Source organism: Piliocolobus tephrosceles, chromosome 7 (assembly GCF_002776525.5).
Source record: "Piliocolobus tephrosceles isolate RC106 chromosome 7, ASM277652v3, whole genome shotgun sequence".
Lineage (NCBI taxonomy): Eukaryota > Metazoa > Chordata > Mammalia > Primates > Cercopithecidae > Piliocolobus > Piliocolobus tephrosceles.
In genome coordinates, this window is record NC_045440.1 from 56,605,494 (window position 1) to 56,632,116 (window position 26,623).

The window sequence follows — 26,623 nt, forward strand, 5'->3', positions numbered from 1 at the left end:
ATGTGATCTGCCCACCTCACCCTCCCAAATTGCTGGGATTACAGTTGTGAGTCACTGCACCAGGCCAAATTCTGTGATTTAAAAACTTTGTTTCAGGCCTCCCGAGACAAATTGGTAATAGAATGACACTTCTTATCCTCCTAATCTACATTGTGATTGATTATACATACTTAAAGAACACAGTAATGGGAAGAGGGTCACAGTACAGGCAGAGATCCAGTGAGTGGACTACGTGGAAACTTTTGTTGAGACCTAGTAGTCCCTTAACACTGCTGTATGTAAGATCCCTGCCCACAAATGGTCATTCAAACTTGATTTTGATTTAAACCCTTTCAGAACCAAAACTCAAAAGGTGTCCCATTCAGTCTCCACAACCATCCATCAGAACTACTAAAAAGGTCTTCCTTATACTTATTCCCCAGTAACTTTTCCCTACTGGACCTAGTTCTGTACCACAGACCTCTTCCACTAAACAATCTTGTAAGTTTAAAAACAGCTGCCATGAGCCACAAAATTCCTTCTCCAGTCAGAATCCTTAATTCTTTCAACCACTTATCAGCCCCTGGTTTCTTAACCTTTCGGCACTCAAGACCACTCTGAGTTGCTGACTCCAGTTATCTGATACTGACAATACCCTGTATGGTAACACCCTGTGCCTCGGTTTGCTAAAACCTATAAAACTAGGATAATAATCCTATCTAACTCATGAGATTACTGTGATTAAATGGGCTGATCTGTGTAAAGACTGCTCTAGGCACAATACCTTACATGTAATCAGTGTTACATGTTTGCTATCACTATCATTAACAGAATCACAGCAGCTTTTTTGGTAACTCTATCATGCTAACTCATTCAGCTAAAAATATGCTACTATTTTCTACATCTCTACAAACTGCACTTGAAAAAAACTTTTTGAGTCCAGCAAAGATTATACATCTAATCTGCTTAACTTTCATGGAATGGGCTAAGACATAGCCCATCCTTTCAGTCTGTTTCAGGAACACAGTGGATGACATGAATGGGCTCGGGAGCCAGACTGCACATACTGGAATACTGGCTTTACAACCTTAAGCAAGTTACACCTCTCTGTGTCTCATTGTTTCTCTGAAAATGAAGATGATAAATCATTCTATAAAAACCGATTTAGCACCTATGTACCCTAATATGTACCAAGCATTTCCTCAGAAGCAAATAAAGCAAAGTCTACACCCTCAAGTGGCTTACATCCTAGAGGGGGAAGATAGACAATAAACAAAGAACTAGTAAGTACATACTAGGTCAGATGATGACAGGTACTAGGGAGATAGATAAACAGCAGTGTAAGAAGAATATGGAGTTCTATGTCAGGCACAGGAGTAGGGGAAAGGAGGGGGTTGCTATGTTATATAGGGCATTCTGGGAAGAACTCTCTAAAAGATATTTTTGAGCAGAAACCTGAGGAAGTAAGGAGGCAAACCGTGTGGATACTTAGGGGAAGAGATTCCTAGCTAAATGAACAGCAAGTGCAAAATATGTGCACTTGGTGTGGCCTGAGGAGCAGCAAGGACGCCAGGCTGAGAAAGTGACAGGGAGGGCACTCGGAAATAGACCAGAGAGGCAACACTGTAGAGCTTTCTATGCATGCTTTTATCTAAGTGAGATGGAGAAGGCATCAGAGGGCACTGAGCAGAAGGGTGAGGTTGCCTGGTTTGGGTTTTAAGTGGCTGCTGTGTTGAGAATATACTGCACAGGGAGCAAATAGGAAGTTATTGCAATAATTGCGATAAGTGATGAAAGTGGCTTACATACATGTGGCAGAGGGAAGGCAGTAGGAAATGGTCAGTTTCTGGATGTATTTTGAAGATAAAGCCAACAGGATTTGCTAATAAACTGACGTAGAATCTGAGATAATTATATGGTGTTTTGGCAACCTGGGTTTGTATCCTGGGGGACTCTGCCACTTACCGTGTGACCTAGCAAGTATTTAAATATCTTTCTGCCTCAGTTTCTTCATCTGTAAAATAAAAATAACAGCATCTACCTAATAAAACTATCGTGAAGATTACATGTTAAAAAACTCTTAGAAGAGTGCTTTCTGCCATATAAGCATTAACTATTGCTATCATCATCATCATCATTTGCTTGCTTCTAAAAAAATGGAGTTGCAGGAAGAACAGGTTTCAGAGTGGGATGGAGATCAGGAATTCCACTTTAAACATGTTAAGTTTAAGATGTCTACTGGACATCCAAATGAAGACATTAAGTAGGCAGCTGGACATCAGTAGTTTAGCAGAAGATCAGGAATAGGATATAGGGTATAAGTGGATGGCCCTGATATAAATCTAGGAATTGGTAGCATATAGACAATATTTTAAACCATGGAACTACAGAAAATCCCTCCAGGGAACAAATGCAGAGTAAAAAAGAATTTCTGGCCAGGTACAGTGGCTCACACCTGTAATCCCAGCACTTTGGGAGACCGAGGCGGGAGGATTACCTGAGGTCGGGAGTTCGAGACCAGCCTGACCAACATGGAGAAACCCTGTCTCCACCAAAAATACAAAATTAGCCAGGCATGGTGGTACACGCCTGTAGTCCCAACTACTCGGTAGGCTGAGGCAGGAGAATCACTTGCACCTGGGAGGCGGAGGTTGCAGTGAGCCGAGATCATGCCACTGCACTCCAGCCTGGGCAACAGTGAAACTCAGTCTCAAAAAAAAAGAATTTCCAGGACTGAGTCTTGAGGCACCCAGCAATTTAGAAATTGGGAAGACAATGACAAGCCAGCTTCCTCCTTGCAGCAGTAGTATCCTGGAAGTAAGAGCTTCAAGAAGGAAGGCATATTCTGCTGTTTTAAACGCTGCTGACAGGACTAGTAAGGTAAGAGATTACTTCCTTCCTGTAGGAGACAGCTTTTAAAAAAAAAGAAACAAATGATAATTGATCACTGGATTTTACAACACAGAGGAAACTGGCAAACCCTGATAAGAGCTGTTTTGGTATCGCGGGGAACAAAACACTTTGGACAGGAGAGGACAGGAGCTGCTCCCCTTTACCCTTGAAGTTCAAGAATGAATGGGAGAAAAGGAATTGGAAATAGCAAATATAAAAACTCACAGAGGAAACAGGTGGGTATCTGGAAGGGAACACAGGTGAGTTGTTCCTTGCTGTTGCTGCTGCAGCTGCTGCTTTTAAGATAGAGGCCAGGCATGGTAACTCACACCTATAATCTCAGCACTTTGGGAGACTGAGGCAGGAGGATCACTTGAAACCATAAGTTCAAGACCAGCCAGGCAATATAGTAAAAACTCATCTCTAAAAAAAAATATAGGCCAGGTGCAGTGCCTCACACCTGTAATCCCAACACTTTGGGAGGCCAAAAGGGAGCAAATCACTTGAGGCCAGGAGTTCAAGACCAGCCTCGGTAACACAGTGAAACCCCATCTCTAAATGTAAAAATTAGCCAGGTGTGGTGGTGCATTCCTGTAATCTCAGCTACTCAGGAGGCTGACGCACAAGAATGGCTTGAACCCAGGAGGCGGAGAGCGGTGAGCTGAGATCATGACACTGCACTCCAGCCTGGACAATAGAGTGAGACTCCACTCAAAAAGAAAAAAAAATTAAAAATTAGCCGGGCATGGTGGCACGTACCAGTGGTCCCCGCTACTTGGGAGGCTGAAGGGGGAGTATCACTTGAGCCTGGGAGGTAGAAGCTGCAGTGAGTCATGATCAAGCTACTGTACTCCAGCCTCAGTGAAACAGCAAGTGACGCTGTCTTTAAAAAAAAAAAAAAAGGCCAGGCACAGTGATTCATGCCTATAATCCCAGCACTTTGGGAGGCCAAGGTGGGTGGATCACTTCAGGTCAGGAGTCCAAGACCAGCCTGGCCAACATGGTAAAGCCCTGTCTCTACTAAAAATACAAAAATTAGCCAGGCATGATGGTACATACCTGTAGTCTCAGCTACTTGGGAGGCTGAGGCACGAGAATTGCTTGAACCCAGGAGGCAGAGGTTATGTAAGCCGAGATTCTGACAGTGCACTCCAGCCTCGGGGACAGAACGAGTCTCCCATCTCAAAAAAAAAGGAGAAAACATAGCCATGTTCAATGTCAACGATAATTCATCAATGGGAGAGAGAAATGGATGATGTAGCAGAGGAGATAATTGTTAGAGCTCTGTCCTTGACTAGGCCAAAGGGGACAGGATATAATGTACAAGTGGATGGCCCTGAGAAGTTTGTGCCAGATACTATTCTAAATATATCAGTAAATAAAAGTTATCTAAGAAGACATATGAAAAACACTTAGAATACTTTCTGGCACATAGTAGGCACCTAACAAATGCTGGCTAAATATACAACTGAACTGTGTTCATCTAAAACTTTTTTTTTTTTTTTCCAGACAGAGTCTCGCTCTGACACTCAGACTGAACTGCAGTGGCTCGATTTCGGCTCACTGCAACCTCCACCTCCCAGGATCAAGCAATTCTCATACCTCAGCCTCCTGAGTACCTGGGACTATAGGCAAGCATCACTATACCCAGCTAATTTTTGTATTTTTAGTAGAGACCGGGTTTCGCCATGTTGGCCAGGCTTGTTTGGAACTCCTGGCCTCAAGTAATCTGCCCGCCTCCGCCTTCCAAAGTACTCCGATTACAGGCGTGAGCCACCCCACTTGGCCTCATCTAAATATTTAATAAAAATCTGGATGAAAATGGTATCCTAAAACCTGCTACTAGGGAACTATCACAGGAATTTGAATAAAATGCTTTTCAGTAGATAAAATGTAGCACTTACTTTTGATAATATGACAGTGTCTTTAAATCTCAATGAATGCAACCCCTTAATTGTGCAGATAACAAAAAAAGTAAACACAGAAAGCCAAGTTTGCTTGCTTAAAATTACTAAACTAATTCAGTAAAAAACAAGAACTAAAATTAAGATTTAGTCCTCTTACCTCCTGGTCTGGCTTCCAATACACTTTCTTTGATATATCTCTCTTTTTCTCTCTTGACAGAAAGACTGAAAATATTAAGATTGCAATTTCTGTCTTCCCTATACTTCTGCCTGGCCCTTCCCCTTGCTGGTCAATTTACCTTGAGATGTAACTGATTCCTTATCACTTTATTTCAATCCAAGAAAAATGACATGGGCCGGGGTGGCTCATGCCTGTGATTCCAACACTTTTCGAGGCCAAGGTGGAAGGACTGCTTGAGTTCAGGAGTTTGAGACCAGCCTGGGGGCAACATAGTGAAACCCTGTCTCTACCAAAAAAATTAAAAGTTCGCCAGGCATGGTGGCACGTTCCTGTAAGTTGCAGTTACTCAGAAGGCCAAGGCAGGAGGATTGCTTGAGCCCACAGAGTTAAGGCTGCAGTGAGCTATAATGATCACACCACTATACTCCAGTCTAGGCAATAGAGCAAGACCCTGTCTCAGAGGGTAGAAAAAAAAACCAAAATTCTATGTATTAGAAGATGTTTTGGGGGAAATACAATATTTTAGTTACCAAAATTCCAGGCTATTTTCCCCTGCCCCTAAAAATCTAAAATAAACATAGTCTAATGCATCATATATGAAGTATCTTAATTTTCCTATCTAGAAATCATGTAACTTTTGTAAAAACAGGTAGACAAGGCCGGGCACGGTGGCTCATGCCTGTAATCCCAGCAGTTTGGGAGGCACAGGCGGGAGGATCCCCTAAGGTCAGGAGTTCGAGACCAGCTTGACCAATGTCGAGAAACCTTGTCTCTACTAAAAACACAAAATTATCCAGGTGTGGTGGCACATGCCTGTAATGCTAGCTACTTGGGAGACTGAGGCAGGAGAATCACTTGAACCCGGGAGGCGGAAGTTGCAGTGAGCCAAGATCGCACCATTGCACTCCAGCCTGGGCAAAAAGAGGGAATCTCCATTTCCAAAAAAGTTGACAAGCTCAAATATCACCATATTAACATTGATGGTGAGGATATGGACCTTATAGATGGTTAAAATCAGAGTATTTCAAAAATTAATACATCAGAACAGAGAACTTTTTGGCTTTCAATAAAACCTTAAGAAAATGTATCTATTTTAGGCTGGGCTCAGTGACTCATGCCTATAATCCTAACACTTTGGGAGGCTGAGGCAGGCAAATCACTTGAGCCCAAGAGTTCAAGACCAGTCTGGGCAATATGGCAAAACCTTGTCTCTACAAAACACAAACACACACACACACACACACACACACACACACACACACACACAAAATTTGGCGGGCATGGTGGCATGCCTGTAGCCCCAGCTACTCAGGAGGCTGAGGTGGGAGGATTGCTTGAGCCTGGGAGGTGGAGGTTGCTGTGAGCCGAGATCGCGCCCTACACTCCAGCCTGGGTGACAGAGCAAGACCCCGTCTCAAAAAAAAGGAAGGAAGAACGGAAGGAAGGACGGAAGGAAGGACGGAAGGAAGGAAGGAAGGAAGGAAGGAAGGAAGGAAGGAAGGAAGGAAGGAATATATATTTTGAACACCCATTACCAGTACTTTTCCATTTTACTTTCAGTACATAAGCCACATTGAGAACATTCTGAAAATGCCCATTAAAAGATAGGGTCACTGAAACACAAGTTTTCCTGTTTCCTTTCTGCATATTTAATAATGGTTTAACAGAGGCACAGCACTGTTTTACTGAATAAGACTTCTACTTCAAACCATGAATAAAGCTGCAGTTTAATATTTGTCAAGATAGCTGGTAAATCTAATCCGTTTAGCTTTAATACGTTTTTTATTTCAAGCTTTAAACTCGAGGTTGATACAAATTACCCTTCAAGACCTTTTTTTTAATCCTAGAATGCCCAACTTCTAGCTAAAATCTTACACTCTTTCATAATTACTGTTCTACTCTTACTATCGTAACCCAGCTACTCATCTCAATAATGCTGCACATCTCTACTGTTATATCTGTAACTGTGCAGCACTCTTACCTTCTTGAACCACCAAAATCAGTCTATCTCTGACCTCAAAGCAGGGCAGCAGTAAGGAGGTGGGAATAAACATTTGAAAATGAATACTTCCACTAACTAGTAAATGTGGCCAAAATGCTAGTGACCATTCAAAATACCGGAATATTAGCTCGGTTTTTATATAGTTCTAAAGAAGTACCAATACTATTTTGGCATTTCGTAGCACCAACCACGTCCTAAGCGCTCCAACTTCTCAAGTCTGAGCTTGTCTCTGAAGAAGCTGCCAGTGCAGCCTCCATGAATACCACACACCAAATACTGCTTTTTACAGATCCAGCAATGCTGCTGTTTCCATTTGCTCCATCCTATTTATGCGCACATGAACGTTTTTTTCTTATAATTAGTAACTTGAAGGCAGAGACCTGTTTTACAGGCTGCAAACCCCAGGGACCGAGACAGCACTCGGCGCCTACAAGGTCCAAACCGACGCCAACGATTAAGAGCACAAAAGAAAGGTGTAATATACATCGTTTCGTTTAGTTCTCCCTGCAGCCTCATGTAGTAGTTACTATTAATTAGCCCCATTTCACAGGTGATCAAAGTTAGGCTCAGAAAGGTGAAGTCGCCTGCCCAGGTCACAGGTTAGGAGCAGGATTCCAAGCCTGATCGGTCTGGATACGAACGCTCTACCCACGCGGCCTTCCCCCTACACTCTCGGGATCACCACACACTTCCCCTCGGTTTTTACACTGGAGGCTCGACCTGGGTCCCGGAACCAGCGAAGTCAATGGGCAAGCCTAGAGGCCTCTAGCGAGGCTAGAGACGCCTCGCCCCACCAGATGCGTTAGGATGAAACTCGCCGAACCGAAGGTTTTAGAGCGCGAGGGGAGAAGAGGGGCGGGAAAAGCAAGCTCATTTGACCCAGAGGAGGAAGGATCTCCACACCCAGCCACTCTGGCGACGGAGCCCGGCAGGAAGCCGAGCCTGCCCGCGCAGAGACTGGGGATTCCGAGGCGGCTTCTGGGAGACTGGACGCGCGCGGCCTCTGCTGCTCCCAGCCCCGCCAGACCCGACGCCCGGGCGGGAGAAGTGCGGGGGCCGACGCACCTCAGAAAGGCGGGGGCAGGAGCAGCTCTCCTTTACCCTAGAGCGGCGACAGAAGCTCTTCGGAGGCTCAGTGGCCAAGGGGACGGACAGATTTGCGCGGCGGATTCCTCCTAAGCTACCCGTGTGGAAGAAGTCAAGCGGAGGCTGCAGGCCGGGCCGCGAAGGGGGTGACACCGCTCGTCGTCCCGCCCCTTCCGGTGGCGGCTTGGAGCCACTTCCGGCAGCGGCGGCGTCCGGGCTAGGTCCCGGCGTGAAAGGCCCCGGTCCAGTTCCTAATTTCTCATCCAGGGCTTGCCGGCGAGGCCTGGTTTAGGTCTCCAGTAATCGAGCCGAGGCCGGGCAGGCGCGACCCGGGCTGCGAACGGCAGAGCTGCCTCAGAAGTGGTAAAATGTGCTGCGAGAAGTGGAGCCGCGTGGCGGAAATGTTTCTCTTCATTGAGGAGCGGGAGGATTCTAAGATCCTGTGCCTTTGCTCCAGGGCATTTGTAGAGTAAGTAGAAACGAGAATCTCTTCATTTTCTAGCACAGTCATTACCCAGAAATGTAGGTATTTCAAACGTGGTTGTAATTTATCTCTGAAACCAGCCAGAGCATCTGACCCTTGGGCACTGTGATGTTTAAGAAAAACAAAACCCTCAGACATGACGGAGTGGTCGCCCACTGCCGTTAATTTTTAAGTGAAGGACTACATCTACTTGTTAGGCTGCTATGAAAAAATGTCGTAGGTGCTATATGCCATCTCATATTTGTAAATCGAGGGGACATTTAAAAATTGGGGGAAAGCTACATGTAAAATGAAATCTAGTGGATATGATGTCATAAAGTGAAAGTTTAAAGTTGAGTGACTTGCTTTGGTTAACGTCTTTTTTTAAACCTGAAAACCTACTTAAGCCCAAATGCACATAATTAAAACTTCAAAGTAGTTGAGATAAAAGACAACTATATTTACATCAGTTTTTGTGATATCTTTATTTTGGGGGAAATCTTTGTATCAGGTAAAAATTGCCCTACATGGAAAAGAGCTAGTATGCAGGAAAAAAACATCAAGATGAATTCTAGGAATTGTTTTCTTTATATTAAATGCGTGAGTTAAGCCACTTGAATCTCTATAACGGGTATATTAATCTCACATGCTTATTTTGTTAGAGTTAAATGTTGTGGAGTTGAATTTTATGTGATAGACTTTTAATATAGTTTAATATAGTAGGTTTTAAGTTTGAAGGAATTCATTTTTCTCTTGTAATTTTGTGGAGTAATTTGAAAACGCAAAAAGAAGTTAAGCGTGTTAAATTTAATGTAAAAAGTATTGTAGCCTTTTTTAGTCAGGCATGCATGTAATCATACAATCATTCTGAAAATGTGTTTTGTGCTCTTGTATATCAAGTATGCTGGTAGGCACTGAGGTACAAGACATTCTGTCCCTACTTGTCTTGAGTTTACTTGCTAGCAAAGAAGATCAATATTAAGACAATTGGTTACTTTATTACTTGGTTGGTTATAGTTATAAGTGCTATGAGAGAGAAGTGCAGGGTGCTGTGAAAACAAGTTTTTCCAAGGGTCACAGAAGTTTCTTTGAGGAAGTAGCTTTTGCAAAGAGGTCTAACGGGAATAAATTGGGGTAAGTTTCAGTGGGAGGAAGCGTTCTCTGCAGGCTGAACTCAGTAAAGGCCTTGAGGGAGCAAAAGAAAGCCTGCCAAACTGAACAAAATGGCTGGGAGGGACGGCGGGCACGGTGGTGCACGCCTATAATCCCAGCACTTTAGGAGGCCGAGGAGCGAGGATCGCTTGAGCCCAGAAGTTGGAGACTAGCCTGGGCAACATAACAACACCTCATCTGTACTGAAATTTTTTTTTTTTTTTAAATAGCCAGCATGTGGTGGCACATGCTTGTAGTACCAGCTAATCGGGAGGCTTAGGCCGGAGGCTCTCTTGAGCCCAGGAGATCCAGGCTGCAGTTAGCCATTGTCGTGCCTGGGTGACAGAGCCTGTCCCCCCTCCAAAAAAAAAAAAAGAAAAGAAAAGAAAAAAAGACTGGGAAAGAAAGAAGATAGGGTGTGCACGGTGGGAAGGGTCAAAACCTGCAGGACTTGTAGACTATAGGAAAACCTTAAGCTGGGGAATGACGCGATCGGATTTGCATATTTAAAATACTACTCAGGCCACAGCGTGGAAGATTGTTTGGAGGAAGAGAACCACTTAAGACCATTGTTTAGGCAAGAGATTATAGTGACTTGAATTAGGATAGATGGCAGTAGAAATGGAGAAAGGTGGAAAGATAGGAGAAAACTTGTTGGGGGTGGGAATTGAATTGTATTGCTGCCTTTCACTGAGGTAGGGATCACTGGAGAATCATGGGTTTTATTTTGGGTCAATGAAGATAAGATCATGAGTTTGATTTTATATATTTTGATTTGGGGGTACTTGTGAGATAACCAAGAGTATAAGCAGTTAGATAGATTGATTTGGAGCACTGGAGAAGTCTGGGCTAGTTTTAAAAACTTGAGCCATTTAGCCTTAGATAGTAATTGAACCCATTAATGAAGTGTGGGGGAGTGGGGTCTATCTTTGAGGAATTGCAACACTTTTTAAAGACAAGAAGAGATTGATTGACTAGGAAACAGACAAGCACAAGTACACTGTCACCAAGTGTTTCAGTGAAGGTATAGTCAACATTGGAAAGCTGCCAAAATATCAAGCAAAATGAGGACTAAAAGTATCCACTAGAATTGACTAAATCCCCTGGATCGATTGATTGCAGCAGGAAGAGCTGCAGACAAAACCCCTCAGACACCGAGTTAAAGAAGGAACGGGTTTATTTGGCCGGGAGCATCAGTAAGACTCCTGTCTCAAGAGCCGAGCTCCCTGAGTGAGTAATTCCTGTCCTTTTTAAGGGCTCCCCAAGTCTAAGGGGGTCCGCGTGAGAGGGTCGTGATTGATTGAGCAAGCAGAGGGTATGTGACCCGGGGCTGCATACACCGGTAATTAGAAAGGAACCGAACTGGACAGGGGTCTTCACAGTGTCCTTTTCATTGCCTTTTATTTATTTATTTATTTATTTATTTATTTATTTATTTGAGACAGAGTCTCGCTCTGTCGCCTAGGCTTGAGTGCAGTGGCGTGATATCTGCTCACTGCAAGCTCTGCCCCCTGGGTTCATGCCATTCTCCTGCCTCAGCCTCCCAAGTAGCTGGGAATACAGGTGCCTGCCACTACACCCAGCTAATTTTTTGTATATTTAATAGAGACGGGGTTTCACCATGTTAGTCAAGATGGTCTCGATCTCCTGATCTTGTGATCCACCCACCTTGGCCTCCCAAAGTGCTGGGATTACAGACGTGAGCCATGGCACCTGCACAGTGCCTTTTTTATGCAAATAACCGATTAGGTCAGGGGTCAGTCTTCAACTACTAGGCCCAGAGTGTGGTGCTGGGCTGTCTGCTTGTGGATTTCGTTTCTGCCTTTTAGTTTTTACTTCTTTCTTTGGAGGCAGAAATTGGGCATAAGACAATATGAGGGGTGGTCTCCTCCCTTAGATGACTTACTAAGTGCCACTACTAATTGTTTTACATTTTGTGCTGACAGAGGCACTCCTTAACCAAACTTTACACAGGCTCCTCTGAGTGAGCTCTTCTTTTGATTAGGCCTTGTCATTTGGGACTGGTCTTCAACCTGTCTGGTCCAGTTTTAACAAGAATCTTTCCAAGTCCATTAGTTTTTTGTTTGTTGGTTTGTTTTTTGGTGGAGGTGGGGTGGTTCTTGGGTATTTTTGTTTGTTTGTTTTGTTTTTTTTTAGTCTTTGAAGGTTTATTTTGAGACTGGGTCTCACTTTGTCACCCAGGCTGGAGTGCAATGGTACAATCACGGCTCACTGCAGCTTCAACTTCCCTGACTCAAGCGGTCCACCTACCTTAGCCTTCTGAATAGCTGGGACCACAGCTGTGCACCACCATACCTGCCTGATTTTTTAATTTTTTGTAGCAACAGGGATCTCACCTTATTGCCCACACTGATCTGAAACTCCTGGGTACAAACAGTTTTCCCGCCTCAGCCTCCCAAAGTGTTGGGATCACAGGTGTGAGCCACTGCACCCAGCCTAGTCCCTTAGTTTTGTTTTTTGTTTGTTTGTTTGTTTTTTAACTAGAATCCTGCTAAGTCCATGTGGCAAGAATCTTCCCACCCTTAGTATCTGATCACTCTGGCCTGCCCTCAGCAAGAATCCTGTTGGTATAGCAACAATCCCCCCACTCTGGATATCTCCCCTCAGTAATTTTCCATCCACTGACCACACCCCCTGAATTCTGCCCATTGGCTATCTTCACCTGTCTTTGCTGTACTTGAAGTTAAGCAAAATTTCTCTCTCCATTGCCATTATCTTTTTTTTTTTTTCTTCTCTCTTTTGAGACAGAGTCTCACTCTGTCGCCCAGGCTGGAGTGCATTGGCATGATCTCGGCTCACTGCAACCTCTACCTCACAGGTTCAAGCAATTCTCGTGCCTCAGCCTCCCAAGGAGCTGGGATTACAGGAGTGCACCATCATACCCGGCTAATTTCTGTATTTTCAGTAGAGATGAAGTTTTACCTTGGAGGCTGGTCCCGAGCTCCTGACATCAAGTGATCCGCCCACCTTGGCCTCCTAAAGTGCTGGGATTGCATGCGTGCGGCTACCATTATGTTGATTACTATCACAGTTATCCTAAATAAAGCCTTTCTTTTCCGTTTTAACAAATGTCAGAATAATTTAAAAAATGTTTAAGCCTTCTAGCAGCCCCATGAGGTATGTCTTGTTATCCTCACTTTATTCAAGTAGAAAATTGAGTCTTGGCTGGTTGTGGTGGCCGACACCAGTAATCCAAGTACTTCAGGAGGTTGAGACAGGCAAATCGCTTGAGCTCAGAAGTTCAAGACCAGTCTGGGCAACATGGCGAAACCCCATCTCTACTAAAAATACAAAAAATTAGCCAGGCATGATGGGGCACTCCTGTAGTCCCAACTATTCTGGAGACTGAGTCCAGGAAGTAGAGGCTGCAGTGAGCCGTGATTGTACCACTGCACTCCAGTCCGGGTGACGGAATGAGATCCTGTCTCAGAGTCTCAGTAGTGGCCTAAAAAAAATCACATAGCCAGTAAATGGCAGCCTTGGAATTCTACCCCACATCTGTATGACATGAGAGCCTTTCTACTATGCTACCAGTTGGCATAAAACACATTTTCATTGAATCTCCCTCATTAAGGTATTTAAGTAATCTAAAGTCACTAGAACAACTGGTGTTCTGTTCAGATACTTTAACATTAATATAGATTCGCGGAGATAGAGGACTATTCTGGAAACTGAAGAGTCTGTATTTCCCTCTGATCATACTCATGTGACAGTGTCTAATGGTGATCTCTAGTCTTTCATATAGGATACAAAAAAATTGTTTGATATGTTTTCCCCCCAACAGGTTCCTGAGTCAGAATTTAAAAGAGTAGTGACCTTATAGACAGCATATCTATCTGCTTTTATAAAACTCAGCTGTGTGGCCTTGGACAAGTCACATATTACTTCTGTGATCCCCTTTTAACACTTTCAGAAAGGACTTCCTTTCCATTTTACTACTTGAAAATTAATCCAACCGCGTGCAGTGGCTCACGCTTATAATCCCAGCACTTTGGGAGGCCAAGGCAGGCAGATCATTTGAGGTCAAGAGTTTGAGACCAGCCTGGCCAACATGGTGAGTGCTGGGATTGCATGCATGCGGCTACCATTATGTTGATTACTATCACAGTTATCCTAAATAAAGCCTTTCTTTTCCATTTTAACAAATGTTTCTACTAAAAATACAAAAATTAGCTGGGCGTGGTGGTGCACGCCTATAATCCCAGTTACTTGGGAGGCTGAGGCAGGAGAATTGCTTGAACCTAGGAGGTGGAGGTTGCAGTGAGCCAAGATCACGCCGTTGCACTCCAACCTGGGCAACAGGGTGAGACTGTCTCAAAAAAAAATTTTTTTAAAGGAAAATGAAGCTGATTCACAGTCCCTTTGCAAAAGAGGAATTGCTACTTGTACTTCAGAGATTTCCAAGAATCTTTTATTCAGCATTTATTTCAGCCACCCAAGTGTCGGGTGCTGCAATAGAAAGATGACTTAGGCATCATGGTGATGATTGCTGTATTCAGAGGTATGAGGATAAGAATTCAGGTGGCTGCTTAGAGTTCTAAGGAGAGCAGTATCTTGGTGGGATTACTGCAATCCAGTTTGGGTCTCCTGCTTTATAATTCAAGTCAGTAGTTAAGATTTATTTAGTCCTTACATGTGCTAGGTCCAGAAATTACAACAAATCTTCTCTATTTTTGAGGCCATCAATTCATCCAGAGTCATTATGCTCTGTGGATTAAGTTACACTAATCAAACTCAAAGACAGCTTTATAGAGAATACTTAGCAAGCATAATGGAAATTCTTCAAATGCCAGGCATTAGAAATACATCATTCCTGGTGATGAATGCTCTTGGAGATACTTGAAAGTTTTAAGTAAGAAACAGTTTTCATAAAAATTTAAGAGCTGGTATTCTCTTGTTGCTGATCTTTCTGCCTCAAATTAACAGTAGCCTTGGAACATACTAGTAATAACCTTGGACATCTGATTTACCTCTCACCCATGAGGAGAGGCCTTTCTGCCACTTTCTCAGGACCTGACCTGTTAAGCTGGGCCCATCCTCCAGAAGGCTTACAGGCTAGCACTGTGGTGGGACCAAGAAGCACACTAAAAAAAAATACCTGGCTCTATGTAGGAGATGCAGGCCAGGAAAGGAGAGTCATTTTGTAGTCAATGGCAGCCAAGACTACATGCTTAATTCATGGCCCACAGTATGATCGAGTACTGATGTTAACGTTTAGGAAGCCCTACTTCTAAAAGAGAAGAGAGAGAGAATGTAAGTTATGAAATATAAAAAGTTGAGAAGATTTCACAACTCACACCTCCAGAAAATAATACACAATTGGATTTGAATCAGAATGACTTCTAAAACACTGTTTAATGACCATCTTATCAATTCCATTGAATTTAACCTTTTTGAACTGAAACATGTGCTTTTCAGTACAAATAATTTCGTGTGTATTCTTTTTTTTCTTTTTTTTTTTTTTTTAAGACAGAGTCTTGCTCTGTTGCCCAGGCTGGAGTGCAGTGGCAACCTCCACTTCCTGGGTTCAAGCAGTTCTCATGCCTCAGCCTCCCAAGTTGCCAGAACTACAGGCCCACACCACCACACCCAGCTAATTTTTGTTATTTTTGGTAGAGACAGGGTTTCATCGTGTGTGCCAGACTGGTCTCAAATTCTTAGACTCAAGTGATCCACCCGTCTCTGCCTCCCAAAGTGCTAGGATTATAGGCATGAGCCACCTTGTCTGGCATGGCTTTTTTTTTTTTTGAGTCAGAGACTCACTGCTGCACAGGCTGGAGTGCATTGGTATGATCATTGCTTACTGCAGCCTCAAGCTCCTGGGCTCAAGTGATTTCTCCCAGCTCAGCCTCCCGTGGTAGAACCCTAGCTGTGCACTACACCCGGCTAATTTTTTTTGTTTTTTCTAGAGATGGGGCCTGACCTTGCATAACCTGGGTCTGTCTGATATTTCATCAGGAATAGTTGGGTCATGTCTTAGCAGGAATGCCACAGAAATGATGACTGTGCCCAGTTCTGTGTGGCCTCAGGAGGCACTTTTTGTAGCTAGTATACCACCATGGGTGATGTTGCTGAATGCCAGGTTTTCTACTGTAAAGTCACAATGGTTCCCTCTGTATTAATCAGTATTTTGTGGGGGCATATTCCAGTGTCATATCAGTGTCCTGTTTTCCAGTAAACCCACAAGCCTTGCCCTTCTTTGATAACTTCCGCCTGAATCAGGTACCTCTGTTAAGGATAACAAGGAGTGGTTCCTGTCTCCTTCACTCCTACTGCATTTATTAGTTAGCATTCTGTAAGGAGCGCTTTCCCTTCTCTCCCCATGTATTTATTCATTTATGTTAACACGGAATCTAGATTCTTGGTTTACTAACAGGTTATATTCCATTGCTAACATCAATTTGGTGCTGATACTGTCTCTAATTTGGCCAGTGGGGAACTCTAAAGTGGCTCCTGTGTCCTTGTGGTATTTGTAGCGTTGAGTGCTTCCTAACCTTCTGGCATAAGATGACCCAGGTTTATCTTTTACAGTTCATGCTCCAACCTGGAATTGTCATTTCTCCAGGGCAACTTGGTTCCTTTAGTGGAAAATAGTATTTAGAAACCAAAAGCTGGGTGCTCATTGTGCTTATTGCTCCTGTGCCCTCTTAGTAGAGAGAGTTGAGCACTGTATAGATGTGTGTTTTACACACATGCATGAATATGTCTATATATGTGTGTACACGTACATATATACACACATACATAACACTTTTGAAAACTATTTTTATGTCTGCTGTGTATATACACTTAAATGCCGGGAGTTTATAACAATATTTTTAATATTGACCCAACACCTGAGGGTTCTTTCTAGCCTGCCTTCCTATCAGATGATGTCTTGAGCCCACCTTGTTTTTAAATAATCTTCATTTCTATTTAAAAAAATTTTATTTAAAAACATTAAAATAAATTTTAAAATATTAAATAAAGTAAATAAGTAACCTTCAACAAGGAGAATCTTGGCTAACATTATCTTCAACATATTTACATATTTGCTCATTGTAACCAACTTGCAACCATACTGGTCCTGTCCTTCACCTGACATCTCAGTGCCTTATATCTTCAGGTGCTTTTGGGGAGACCAGTGATGCCCCGTGTGCAGCTCCTGCTCCCCACCCCCAGTGCACATGTTCTTGGGGACCAGTTGCTGCCAAAGCACGTTTGCACATCACCCCCTTGCCTGTTCACCATCCTGCTGAGTCACCACCTACTTTACATTTCGTATAGTATCTCCAAAAAAGAAACAAGAGGATGTGAAATAGAGCAAGTACACTAGAATTTTATTTAGTTAAATTGATTGTAGCTCCATTAGAAAAGTTATGTTAACTTCCACTTGCAATTGGCCTTCTTGTGGCAGTTACAGTGGCGTTTATTACAACTGAATTTATAGTCAGGAAGATATTAAAAGCAAAATCTTTCACTTTTTTTTAAGTATTCTGTTAGGTTTATTTTGGTAACCTTTGCTCAGACCATGAATACCTTGTCTACTATTCACAATGGATAGTTTGTCTTATTAGCAAATGGATTAGGGTGTGCATGTTGATTTATGTGTATGTAAGCTAAATCTTTCCACTGTTTTATACTCACAACAAAATTTAGAGAACACCCCATTGTTTATGTATCAAAAGAAATATCAGATTCTTCCCCCAATGTCCAGGAAAAATTACCGTTAATTTTTTTTTTTTTTTTTTTTGAGAGATGGAGTTTTGCTCTTGTTGCCCAGGCTGGAGTGCAGTGGTGTGATCTCAGCTCACTGTAACCTCCGCCTCCCAGATTTAAGTAATTCTCCTGCCTCAGCCTCCCAAGTAGCTGGGACTGTAGGTGCCTGCCATCACGCCCGGCTAATTTTTGTGTTTTTACTAGAGATGTGGTTTCACCATGTTGGCCAGGCTGGTCTCAAACTCCTGACCTCAGGTGATCTGCCCACCTCAGCCTCCCAAAGTGCTGGGATTACAGGTGTGAGCCACCGTGCCTGGCCTTAATTTTAGTAACTAGTAGTTATAGTAATAAATGCTACCATGTGTTAAGCATTGTGCTAAATATTTTACATATACTGGCAGTCCTTACAACAGCTCCATGAGAAATGTATTATTGCCTCTACGTTATGAGTGAGGAAAATGTGTTAGCAGATTGCTTTTCTGTTTCATAAGGTTTTTATTAATTAATCTATGATGGCTTGAGATTTCTTTCCCTCTAAACTTACGGCTTAATTCATTTCAATATGAACTGCTTAATCTGCTTTGCAGGGATCGAAAATTATACAATTTGGGATTAAAAGGCTATTACATCAGAGACAGTGACGACAATTCAGGTAATATAGTATAAAATTATATAATCCTTTTTTGCTGAAATTAGCCATAATGTGTTTATTTATGTGTAATTTGTTATAATATTGTATTGATTTGTTAGCATAAAAATAAATGCCAAATAATTCTGTAATCAGACAATTTTTATTTTTTTTTATAACGTGGTTCTGGAATCTATGAAAGCAGATCTTTTATTTTTCTATAGCTCCTGTGATGACAATGTAGCCTCTTTTGCCCTGTGCAGTGTTCTTTCCTGAGTTGCCGCCATTAGATATGAGCAACCTGGAATTTAAAACTTTGAAAAGTAGAGAATATGTGGTTTCTGGCTGGATGTGGTGGCTCATGCCTGTAATCCCAGCATTTTGGGAGGCCAAGGCAAGCAGATCACTTGAGGTCAGGAGTACGAGACCAGCCTGGACAACGTGGTGAAACCCCGTCTCTACTAAAATTACAAAAATTATCCCGGTATGTTGGTGGGCACCTATAATCCCAGCTACTCTGGAGGCTGAAGCAAGAAAATCCCTTGAACCCAGGAGGCAGAGTTGACAGTGAGCTGAGATCATGCCACTGCACTCCAGCCTGGGCAACAGAGCAAGACTCCATCTCCAATTTAGAATATGTAAATTCTAATCATAATACACTTCATCAGAAGTGTATTATGTAGGTAAATGCTGCAGGATAAAAATTCCAGATGAACATCTATAGTCTTTTGCCTGAAGTAAAGAGACTGTCATCTTGGTTAACTTTCCCAAATAACAAATATAATTTATGTTGAGCCTCACTTTGGTCTCTCAAACTTCCCTACTGCATTTGTTCTTCCACATAGGCCTTTTGTGTTTCTAGACACAGAGAAAATTACAGCATGGAGTTAGAAGCCAAAGTCAGCCCAAGTACAGTGTCATAGTTACCTTTGGAAATCCTTTAACTCTCATGGTGATGGAACAAATTACTGTTTCTTCAGTTGATCACTGGATGGAATGTTCAGTTTGTGTTTCCGTGCTATGCTATACAAATAAAGTTCCTATAACACTAGGCTCCTCAAGCATAAGAAAATACGCATACTATGAAAGGAATGTAAAACTTAACTCATCTTCTCCATTTTGCTGTCTCCTGAGCTTTCGTAAGTATATTGAATGGAGTAGCGAGTGGGATCCCCTTCATTATTTAGAAAGGTATCTTTCTCCCTCTTGTAGTAGAATTTGCACACATGAGATTTCTCTTTTTCAGTCTTCATTTTGGCTGTGTCAGATTTACTGTTCTGTTGCCTGAGATCATCAAGCTGGAGTGCAGCCCAGTGCTAATTGAGTATGCTAATATATAAAATGATTTTTGTTATCTAAATTTTAAATAGTTAATAGAGCACTTGAATGGCATATGTTCCATTAATGGTATAATTACTGTTAGATATTAGGGTAAAGTAAAACTTACTTTGTTGTAATAAATGGTTTTTCTATAAGAATTAGAGTCACAGAGCTTGAAAAAAATATTCCAGTTCAGTGGATTTCAAACCTTTCTCTTTTTTTAGAGAGAGAGAGGGTCTTGCTCTGTTGCCCATGTGGCGATTGCTTAAGCATTCCTCTCTCCTGAGCCTCCCAAGTAGCAGGGACTATGGGCGCCACCACACCAGGGTAGTTTTGTTATTGTTTTTTGTTTTTTTGTAGAGACAGGGTCTCGCTGTGTTCCTCAGAATTGTCTCAAACTCCTGGCCTCAAGCAGCCTCTCAAAATGCTGAGATTAGAGCCATAAACCACTGTGCCCAGCCCCAGGATTTCAGACTTCTGATAGCAGGATCCTTTCATTAAATCAGCTCTTCCACAAAATCCCAGAACCTAAGTCCCAGATGTATTGAACTGTCTGTGAGGGGCATGAAGACGTAATTCTCACCTGCTCTTGTTAACACCTCCTAAAATAACTTCGCAAATCATTATTTTTAAATTCACTGACTTTGTTCAGTAATTTTGCAGGTGAAGAATGTGAACATATAAATATTTTCTCCACAGACCAGGGTTACGTGGCCTGTTGTCTTCCTTCCATCCTCAGTATTTTGCACAGTGCCCAACGTAGAGCAGATGCTCAATAAGCGTAAGTTAAATGGGCAGCTGGATGAATAGTGGCAGGCAGAGCCCAACGAGAAATTGTCTCTTGATTCTTCATTGGCTTTTTTTTTTTACTAGTCCATATTACCATCAATTGTTTCTTTTTGTTTTGTTTTTTATTTTTTTTTTTTTGAGACAGAGTCTCGCTCTCTCACCCAGGCTGGGGTATAGTGGCACGATCTTGACTCACGGCAACCTCCGGCTCCCAGGTTCAAGCAATTATCCTGCCTCAGCTTCCCGAGTAGCTGGGATTACAGGCACCTGCTACCACGCCCAGCTAATTTTTGTGTTTTTGGTAGAAACGGGTTTTCACCATGTTGGCCAGGCTAGTCTCAAACTCCTGACCTAAAGTGATCTGCTTGCCTCAGTCTCCCAAAGCACTAGGATTACAGGCATGAGCCACCGTGCCCAGCATACCGTCAGTTGTTTTTTGTTGGTTTGTGTTCTTTTTTTTCCTTTAAAAATTGTAACTTTGCAGGCCAGGCAAGATGGCATGCAACTGTAATCCTAGCTGCTTGTGAGGCTGAGGCAAGAGAACTGACTGAGCCCAGGAGTTCAGAGCTTTTTAGTGCATTATGATCATATCTGCAAATAGCTGTTATACTCCAACCTGGGCAGTACTGTGAGACCCCCATCTCTAAAAAATAAAAAAAAAAAAAATTGTAACATTTGCCTACCTTTGTTTTGGGCAGGTCCTGTAATCAGTCACTCTGGATCTCAGGGTTTTTTTAAATGAAAATAAGAAAACCTGCCTCTTAAGTTTTCCTTAAAACTAAGCTAATAAATGCTATCTATAGGAGACCAGGCGACAGAAGAGGAGGAAGGTGGTTATTCTTGTGGTACTGCGGAATCACGTGACAGCAAAGGCATATGCCTAGATGAAAGTGAGCTTGATTCTGAGGCTGAACTCATGAGAAGTATGGGATTGCCACTTCAATTTGGTAGGATATCTGCACATAAGAATTTTGAGGTAAATATTAATTTACTTTTATTATCTCTCAGTTTTCTTTATAAAATATCGCAGGGAATTACTTTTTATCAGATTAAATGCATTCACAATCAGCACTCTCTGCCTCTTTTTAAATGTATGTATTTATAAATTAACCAGAACTGCAAGTTGTAATATGTCCCACATGTGACTATTCCTCCTCTTGGAAACTTAGACGGTATGTCACTTGTTTGTGGAGCTGAAAGCCCATAGTGGGACCTTGAGAGTATTTTGTTTAATGTAATGTCAAAATAGACTTGGATTCTGCTTTCTTGTATAGTTCATGAAGTGCATTTTATATTCAAATTATTTATCTGATGTAGGTATCTATGAATACTAGAAATAAAGTTAAAATAAAAAAGAAAAAGAAAAAACATCAAAAGAAATACTTAGATGAAATTATGCAAGAATCTTGGAGAAAAGAATATGAAGAAGAACACATTTTGGCTTCAGATGATCCATCTTCAATTGAACAGTATGAGAACACCAGAATATGTGAACTTCAAAGCAAAAAAGATACTGAGACAGAAAATCTTCCTGTGGAAAATACATTATCTCCAAAGCTAGAAATTACAGAGAAATGGGAAAAGTATTGGAATGAATATGGAGGAGGACTATTGTGGCAAAGTTGGCAAGAAAAACATCCGGATCAAGCACTGTCCTCTGAACCTTGGAACTTTCCTGATACAAAGGAAGAATGGGAGCAACATTATAGTCAACTTTATTGGTATTATTTGGAACAGTTTCAGTATTGGGAAGCTCAGGGTTGGACTTTTGATGCTTTGCAAAGCTGTGATACAGATACTTACACATCTAAAACAGAAGCTGACAACAAGAAAGATGAAAAATGCTTGAAAGTTGACTTAGTATCTTTTCCATCTTCACCTATTATAGTTGATAATGACAGCTCTGGTACAAGTGATAAGGATTGTAGTGAAATACTTGATGGAATTAGTAACATAAAACTGAATTCAGAGGATGTAAAACAGAGCCAATTAGATTCCTCTACAAGTCATGATTGTCATCAACAGCTAAGTGAAGTTAGTAGCAGAAGAGAGTGCCCTGCTTCCGGCCAAAGTGAACCACATAATGGAGGAACCAATGAGGAAAGCAACTCACCAGGGAATACAAGCACAGACCCACCAGCTCAGGGTAAGATTAACCAAGATTTATTCTGCCATGTAATGGTTAGCAAAATGAATTCATTCAGCAAAATAACTACTAATCCTTTATTGTAGAGTTAAATAATACCAACTACATTTCATATAATAATGAAATGATTTAATCCATTCTATTTTCATATCACAAGTTGTTACCCTTTTCTGTTAATAAGAGTATTTGCATACAGTTCTCAAAAATATCATTCCTTCTTGTACTTTGGTGGCTAATGAAGGAAAACGTGGAATCTCTTGAGAAATCTAATTTAGAGTGAGCTTGGAACTTTTAGTTTTTCAGAGCAAATGAGTTTATAAGAGGCATGTTAGAAAGCAATTGAGAACGTACATTTGACATTAGGCAAATGTCTTATGAGTCATATGTGGAATTCATGTAGGACAAGCAAAATCTTGCTGTGAAAAAAGATCTCAACGGGGCCCAGAATTAATTTATAACTGGAATAATTTCAGGATTCTCATCAATAAAATATCCAGGATAAGGAACTTGGTTGATTCCTGAATAACTGATCAAACAAAAAAAAGGCTTGTGCAAACTGGTGCCACTCAGGACTAGAGAATGCCAATGAGAAGTGCTTTGAAAGGAGTTAATCGGAGTAGGGTAGAATGAGAATGTTTACTTTGCGTTGCTGTAAAGGAATACCTGAGACTGAGGCATGTATAAAGAAAAGAGGTTTATTTTGGCTCACAGTTTTGCAGGCTGCACAGGAAGCATAGCCTCAGCATCAACTCCTGGTGAGGGCCCCAGGAACCTTGCAATTATGGCAGAAGGTGAAAGCGGAATAGGCATGCCACATGGCAAGAGAGACAGCAAGAGAGAGGGGGATGTCCCAGGCTCTGGTTAGCAATCAGATATTGCAGTAACTCATTACCATGAGGAGGCACCAAGCCATTCATGAAGGATCTGCTCCATGACCCAAACACTTCCCACCAGACCCCACTTCCAACATTAGGGATCACATTTAAATATGAGGTTTAGAGGGGACAATCATCCAAACCATATCAGTGTTCTTGCTAAGGAGAGGGTTCTGCCAATTAACAGCACCAGGAAAATGAGAGAGGAGGGAATTTCTGTGACATCTGCATATCCTGAAGTTTTGGCATCCTGATGTTACATGCTGAGGACATCTAGTGTAGAGGAACTTTCTTCTCAGCCTTACTCCTTTGTCAAATGGTTTTGACCTTTTACTTAGCCATCAGATTTGCTTTGCTTATCTCAGATTGCTGATAATACTTCATCCAGCTGAGAGTTTCTAAAGAGCTCTGCCAACTTGCTTTTTTCTCTGTATTCTTAGATTCTTATAGTGGAACCTACCTCACTATAATATTCTCATTCCTTTCTATTTAGGTGATATATTTTCACTTTTATTTTGAGATGGAGTCTTACTCTGTCGCCCAGGCTGGAGTGTAGTGGCACGATCTCAGCTCACTGCAGGGTCCACCTCCGGGCTCAAGCAGTTCTCCAGCCTCAGCCTCCCGAGTAGCTGGGACTACAGATGTGTGCCACCACTTCCAGTTAATTGTGTTTTTTTTGTATTTTTAGTAGATACAGGGTTTCACTGTGTTGGCCAGTCTGGTCTCAAACTCCTGACCTCAAGTGATCCTCCCGCCTCAGCCTCCCAAAGTGCATAGGTGTGAGCCACCATGCACAGCCATCCTTTTTTATCTGAAGATTTTATATTAATACTCTGATACTCTTCTATACTCTCCTGATACCTTTCTGTACATATTTTGACCATAAAATTTATAATATACATATTGGGCATTGTTTTGGCCTCTGACTTACTGTCTCATTTACCCTCTTTGGTTCTCCTCCCTCATCTGCCCGCTTTTTTCTTTGCCAAACACAGTAATTCTCACAGTCTCTGCCTTCTGTTGCCTGTTCCCTTACTTATGTTTATAGATTGTCCACTACTGTAATAACTCCAGTTTGTCTGCCATCAGGATTAATATGAGGGTTTTAGATTTTGATTTGTTTTAGATCCTCCCGTGAGTTCAAAATTTAAGGTATAGGTTATGCTTCTATGTAAGTATGTTTTCTACTCTTTGTGGTTGGTGCTTTTCTGAAAGAGTGAAAGCTTCCCACTGTCTACCCTGCAGACATCTTTTTCCTCCTGGTCTCAGCTACCCGCTTTCTTCCAGTCTGACAAGATAGAGAACAAAGACAGATTTGTGCCTCAGTTTTTGTCACCGTAAGTTAAAGAACTCTTCTTAAAGATAGTATTGTCTTTGTTACTCTCATTACTAATGTTACTTTCATACTATATTAAAGGCAAATGAAGAGAAATGCTTCTTACTCAATGTGAGTATGCCCCCTTTACAGTCATTTCAATTAAAATTCCATAAGAATGTGACTGCTAACAGCTACACAAAGGCAGCTTTGTGGGTTAATTTGTGTAGATTTGGGCAGCTATGAAGAAGTGGTTTTAGTTTGTTGGTTTTTTTTAAGTAGTTAGATCATGAACATTTTAAAACCTGTTAAAAACTTTAGACAAATTAAATTTAATAGAGTTTAATTGAGCAAAGAACGATTCTTGAATCAGGCAGCTCCCGGAACCAGAATAGGTTCAGAGCAACTCCAGGGTTGCCACATGATTGGAATAACATTTATAGACAGAGAAAGAAAAATGATGTACAGAAGGCAGAAGTGAGGTACAGAAACAGCTAGATTGGTTACAGCCCAGTTTTTGCCTTACTTGAACACCATTTGAACAGTTGGCTGCCTGTGATTAGCCAAAACTGTGCTTGGTACAAGAGTAGGTTATAGTCTTTTTATACAACCAATTAGGTTACAGTTCACTAAGTGTGGAGAAACCTTTAAGCTGAGCTTAAAATGTGTACACGGACAGCTTTAGGCTAAATTTAATTTAACAAACCTTATAGTTAGGATTTTTAAAATACTCAGACTCTGCATATAGACACACAAACAGGTAGATGTGACCTGGTACTTTGATGCACATGTACAGTGCATTGCAGAAAAGGTGCTAAAATATTTTGATTGGCTTTGCAAATAGCAGAAAAGTTGTCAAACCAAGGGGGAAAACCTACTGCAATATTTCTGCCTCTTTAGATTCACAGAAGTCTTCAGGAACAAACACAAGCAAAGACAGACCACATGCCAGTGGTACTGATGGAGATGAAAGTGAGGAAGATCCACCTGAGCATAAGCCAAGCAAACTGAAGAGGAGGTAAGTTGCATGAGACCTCTCTCACCAGAGTGTGTTAGAGTAAGCATTTGTATCCGTAAGCAAGTGGTTATTAAATGATTGTTATGTTCACAGCATTGGTAATCATGTAAGAAGAGGCAAGGTCTACTGGTAAGATTCTGAGCCCTTGGACCTAGACCTCTGGTCAGAGCCAAACTCTGCTACTCAGAAACTCTGAGTACATTTCCTTCTTTTTTTTTTTTAAGACACAGTCTCGCTTTATCGCTCAGGCTGGAGTACATGGCACAATCATAGCTCACTATGATCTTGAACTCCTCAGCTCAATTGAACTTGAACTCCTCACCTCAGTTGATCCTTCTGCCTTGAGTAGCTGGGACTCCAGGCGTGTGCCACCACTCCTGATTAGTTTTTTAAAATTTTTTGTAGAGACAGGGTCTCGCTGTATTGCCCAGGCTGATGTGAAACTCCTGGCCTCAAGTGATCCACTTGCCTTGACCTTCCAAAGCACTGGGATTACAGGTGTGAGCCACACCTGGCCTAAGTACATTTCTTAATTTCTCATCTATAAGATTGGATTGATGCCTTTTTTGTGATCATTGGGTGGACAGGAGCTGGCATGTAATATATCTGACACTTAGTAGCTATCAATGAATCATAACTTTTAACTAATAATTAGATTCATATCCTCTCTCTCTCACCAGTTCTAATGTTTCTCAAAAGTCTGGATATATCTTATCCCAGATTTGTATTGCTGAAAAAGACCTCAAGGTCATGCTCTCATTGTATAGATAGGAACACTGAGGCAAGTAGGAGTGAGTATCTTTGTTGCTCAGAGTGTCTTCATAGCAATGGCAGTTCTAAAGCCAGAGCCCAGACCACCTACTCAAAGCAGTGCAATTTCTGTTTACCACTGTGAAAGCTGTAAGAGTCAAAACAGTCACTTGTGTCAAACACTGGTAAAATGTCACCAGGGAAGGCCATGAAAGACTCTCATGCACTATTTGCCTGATAACAGGAACTGTCACAAGAAATTTTTCCAAGCCAAAACATCACACAAGAACAGATAGCTGTTTATACAGGAACATGTGCCTGACACAGTCTCACAAGCCCAATTCAAAACTGCAGAGGCCTAACCATGACTCTCAGATTACAAGTTCCACCTAACAACCTCTGGC

At 41.8% G+C, this 26,623-nt stretch overlaps 2 protein-coding genes across 10 annotated transcripts in view; one reads left to right on the top strand and one right to left on the bottom strand.

Annotated features, from left to right (window-relative positions):
* TMEM68 (transmembrane protein 68) overlaps positions 1-8,196 on the bottom strand; it is a 38,943-nt gene extending 30,747 nt beyond the window's left edge. For 3 of the 7 annotated variants that reach the window (XM_023190155.2, XM_023190151.3, XM_031935865.1), the window contains exon 1: positions 8,060-8,193. The gene's annotated coding sequence lies outside the window, so the exon portion shown is untranslated. Of the gene's footprint in view, positions 1-8,023 lie in introns of all 7 variants that reach the window. The other 4 variants (XM_023190150.3, XM_026448163.2, XM_023190154.3 and 1 more) reach the window with 3 other exon arrangements.
* TGS1 (trimethylguanosine synthase 1) overlaps positions 7,943-26,623 on the top strand; it is a 51,016-nt gene continuing 32,335 nt past the window's right edge. For 2 of the 3 annotated variants that reach the window (XM_023190149.3, XM_023190147.3), the window contains exons 1-5: positions 8,038-8,513; positions 17,966-18,030; positions 20,919-21,091; positions 21,433-22,261; positions 25,352-25,469. In XM_023190149.3, coding sequence (XP_023045917.1) covers positions 8,413-8,513; positions 17,966-18,030; positions 20,919-21,091; positions 21,433-22,261; positions 25,352-25,469 — 1,286 coding nt within the window. In that variant the 5' untranslated portion in view covers positions 8,038-8,412. Of the gene's footprint in view, positions 8,514-17,965; positions 18,031-20,918; positions 21,092-21,432; positions 22,262-25,351; positions 25,470-26,623 lie in introns of all 3 variants that reach the window. The other variant, XM_023190146.2, reaches the window with a different exon arrangement.